At 44.6% G+C, this 4,070-nt stretch overlaps 1 protein-coding gene across 1 annotated transcript; it reads right to left on the bottom strand.

Moving 5' to 3' along the window:
- LOC123186987 (cysteine-rich receptor-like protein kinase 45) lies at positions 1-2,166 on the bottom strand (the record flags this gene model as incomplete). The annotated part of the gene is given in 6 exon segments (XM_044598732.1): positions 1-449; positions 599-829; positions 969-1,119; positions 1,304-1,532; positions 1,675-1,930; positions 2,037-2,166. Coding segments are annotated over 6 exon segments (1,389 nt in total). The 3' UTR covers positions 1-41.
- Between the last annotated feature and the right edge of the window lie 1,904 nt (positions 2,167-4,070).

The raw sequence follows: 4,070 nt of genomic DNA, 5'->3' as shown, positions 1-4,070 counted from the left end.
TTTTGGATTTTAACAACCTCAAAGAGTTTTGGTGGATGAGACTATTGGTCCAGTGCAACATAAACGATCGGCAGCTTCACCACATCAACCACCTTATCCGGCATGGGCTTCTCGAACAATTCTTGATAATCAATCTCATCATCCTTTGATGCCAAGTCTTGGGTGACGCTGATGCTCTGTACGAAGAGCATGTCGCGGCACCTCATGTTGAGCAGCTCCGGCTCCTGCTTTTGCAGCGTCACGATGACATAACGCCAGGAGCACGGTCGCATGGTCCCTTGGCTTGGCCGCACACGGTACTTGTGCTGGTTAATCTTTATGTTGAATGCGATGAAGCTGTCTGTTTTGTTGATTAGCTGCAGGCAGCATGACGTCTCCTTCCTGGCCTCCAAGACGAACCGCAGCTCCAGGGTTGGATCCACAGATAGAACATTGGTATCACAGCTTCTCTGCAAGGAGGAAGAGATTAGCATGGCCGGACCTAAAGCAAAAACAAATAGAAAAACTATTACCTGAGCGGAAATCTAACGGTAACGGGCGAAAGAGTATTGGAAAACAGAGTATTGCAAAACAGAGCATCGCAAAAGAAAGTGCATACCTGGAAAGTTAGATCTTTTGACTCAGGAGAAGGTGCTGACATCATTTTTTCAATATTGGCTTCTAGTTCCTCCACTTGACGGACAATATCCTGGATAGTAGGCCTTTTCTTTCGGTCAGTGTCCACACATCTTAGAGCTATATCAACGCATTTACGCACTCGAAGTATGTCCATCTCGTATGACGAATCCTGCGACACTGCCTGCAACCTTTCCTTCCAGTTTTCACTTACCTGCATGTGAAATATAAATCAAGAAAGTACCTTTATTTTTTGCAAAACTTAGTAAGTAATGCACATTTGTATGCAACACGGTGTGGAAAAGACATATGTTATTGTTGATGGTACAGATACGTATTGAATTTTGTCTTACAAGGTCAATGAACTGTTTGGGTGGCGTGTTAGAACAACTGAAGTAGCCCTTATTCCCAGCCATCATCCTTAGTATTATAACTCCCAGACTGAAGACGTCAAACTTCTTTGATATACGGCCACTGTCAATGTATTCTGGTGGCATATACCCTCTGCATGATAGCATACACTTCAATCTCAATGACAGATTGGTAGAACGGTCAGTGCGAATGCATACAAATCTTCGGTTTACAGAAGTACAAACGTAATTATAGCCTCCAGCTATAGTAGAACGTGTTCCTTTGATCCTGCAGCTAAATAAACTGCGTTCCTTTTCGTTAAAAAAAAGATACTTACTTTGTTCCTTTGAGCATCTCTGTTTTATGTGTTTCAGTGGAAGCAACAAGTTTTGACAAGCCAAGATCTCCAATTTTGGGCATCATGCTCTTATCCAGCAATATATTACCAGGTTTCAAGTCCAAGTGGCAAATTGGTGTCGCCTGCACAGTATGAAGGTGGTTTAAGCCCTCGCAGGTGCCTTTAATTATGTCGTAACATGTAGACCAGCCAAGCCCACAAGGTTCATCTGCAATTAAAACAACAACAAAAGGAAAACAGAACAGGTCAATTGGCGTGTTCGATGAGTAAGCCACTCAATTATTTAGCTTGGCAATGGGAACAATTATTTCGAGCCAGCCCATTGTCAGTAGTAATATCTTAAAACTTACCTGTAATGTATTTATCGAGGCTTCCTCCCTCCATATATTCAAAGCAGATGACTCGCTCCGTCGTTCTCGCGAAAACGAGCTCTTTATTGTGCTCGATGTATTTATTCCGTGATTCATAGCAGTATCCAATCAACTGTACGACATTCTTGTGGCGGATCTTGATAAGGTTACGGACTTCACTATGGAATTGCTTGTCATCAAGTCCTTGAAAGGGATGAAGTTTCTTCACGGCAATCTCTTTCCCGTTGTGCTCCGCCTGTTTAAAATCACTCGTCAGCATGATGGTCAGCCTTGTAAGAACAATAGCAATTTAGTGTTGGTTTGAGCGGTACATATATATAAAGTGTATGTATTATCCATACCTTGTAAACATGTCCGTACCCGCCGCTGCCAACTATTCTATCATCTGAAAATTTGTCTGTGATGCTTTCAATCAGATGGAGTGTGAAATCTTCCATACCGTTGTAGTCCCCCATCAAGCCTTGTTGGACGTTCTTCTTCTTCTTCTTCTTCTTCTTCTTCTTCTTCTTCTTCTTCTTCTTCTTGTTCTTCTTCTTCTCCTTCTTCGTCGTCGTGAGAAGAAATACTTGATGGAATCGAGTGTTTCAACTGCTGCCGAACCCAATTTAACTTGTTCAGAAAGAGGAAAGACCGGAACTGTCGATATCATCGGTGGAAGGAGAAGTGGCAACGAATTAAGCAAGATGGAGTAGTGCAACTGACCTGGAGGAGGAAGGAACGCAAGGCGACGATGGAGGAGCAGAGTTGTTTGCTCGTCGGCGTCGAAGATGAAATGATGAGGATGAGGATCCCATCCATCAAGCTGCAGCAGGCAACCTTTTTAATAATGGAGGTAGACGCGTTGCTGCTGGTTGCGCAGACGTTGACTTGACTCCACTCTCTTTTATAAAGTTTTCTTCTCCGCGTGGAATCTCATATAAGTACATACAGTAGAATAAAAAGGGTTCCTTTGGGGAAAGCGCGTGATGCTGAAGTCTCTGTATATATCTACCGTAGCAATGGTTTCCCCATCTGGCGCTGTTCCCTGTTCAACCCCAGACTCTTTCAGCAACTTCTGAAAAGACGGAAACTGTTAAGGCACAACAATATACCTTATAAACGGTTCCAAAAGCGCCTTCACCAATTATACACTTCTCTGAGAACTGATCTGTGATACTCTTCAGAAAGTCTAATGGCAGATGCTTGGGTAATGTGCTCAAAATGCTCGGCTTGTTCTCTTCAGTTCTACCTCCGCTAGCACTAGTAGCCATTTCTGATGATTTAAGAAGCGTTGGTGTGACTCCTAATTTACCAGAGCAAAAACAGATTTACATAAATTATGGGTTGCTACAAGTTCTCCATATGCCAGAGCAAAACAGATTTTTTCTTACAAGAGACAGCAAAGACAGATTAACAATACACAAGACTAAACAGCTATGTTTTGCTTGCACTTTTGGCAGCAATGTGAGAAAAAGGACGGTTGAGGTGACTAAAGGCTCGTAAGCAAACAGAGTTGAGGCTGTAGCGCGCGTTCCTGGCGCTCACGTCGGCGCACCACGGCGTTCTCGACGCGCTCCTTGTTGGCGACGGACGTTGAGGAAGGAAGGAGCGCATCATCTTGAACTCCCCCGGTGATGAAGATGAAGACGAGGTCGCGGCGCGCGCTGAGGAAGGCGCATGCAGGGAAGCTTGGCCTCCTCCTGCAACACCGCGTGCGCCTTGCTCAGCGTCCCCTCCACCACCGACTTGGCCAGCCCCACCGCCAGCTCCGCCATGGCTTGGCTGGCCCCACCTTGCTTGCTCGAGCGCTGGCTGGCTGGTTCTGTCTCTCTCCCTTGCGTGGGTCGTACCACGCTCTCTTGCGTGGATTCTACAGCGGAAGGTTTGGGGGGATTTGGAGATGGCGGGAGCAGAGCAGAGAAGGGGATTGAGGAAGAAGGGGGTTGGGGATTTTGGCCGGCCAAGTCAAGTAGTCGTCGGTAGAGATGTACTAAATGCCAAATAAGCGGCCTCCGCAAGTCCCGTTTAATTAGAGTTTTATATTTTATTTTAAAAAACAAATATTTTAACTGTTACTCCCTCGTTCCTAAATATAAGTCTTTTTAGACATTTCAAACAGAATGCAACATACGGATGTATGTAGACATATTTTAGAGTGTAGATTCACTCATTTTGCTCCGTATGTAGTCACTTGATGGAATCTCTAAAAAGACTTATATTTAGGAACGGAGGAAGTAGATTATTAGTGGGTTTAAACGGACCAGTTAACATCGGGTATGTGGAGAGATGTTTTTCTTCCGTGTCATAACTTTTTCCTCAGCGGGGATCATTTGTGAACAGAGTGCGGTGATAAAAAACAAGAGCACCGCCCATGTTCTTGCCCCATCGACATCGTC

The sequence above is a fragment of the Triticum aestivum genome, chromosome 2A (assembly GCF_018294505.1).
Source record: "Triticum aestivum cultivar Chinese Spring chromosome 2A, IWGSC CS RefSeq v2.1, whole genome shotgun sequence".
NCBI classification, from domain to species: domain Eukaryota; kingdom Viridiplantae; phylum Streptophyta; class Magnoliopsida; order Poales; family Poaceae; genus Triticum; species Triticum aestivum.
This window is presented reverse-complemented; position numbering and strand designations above follow the sequence as displayed.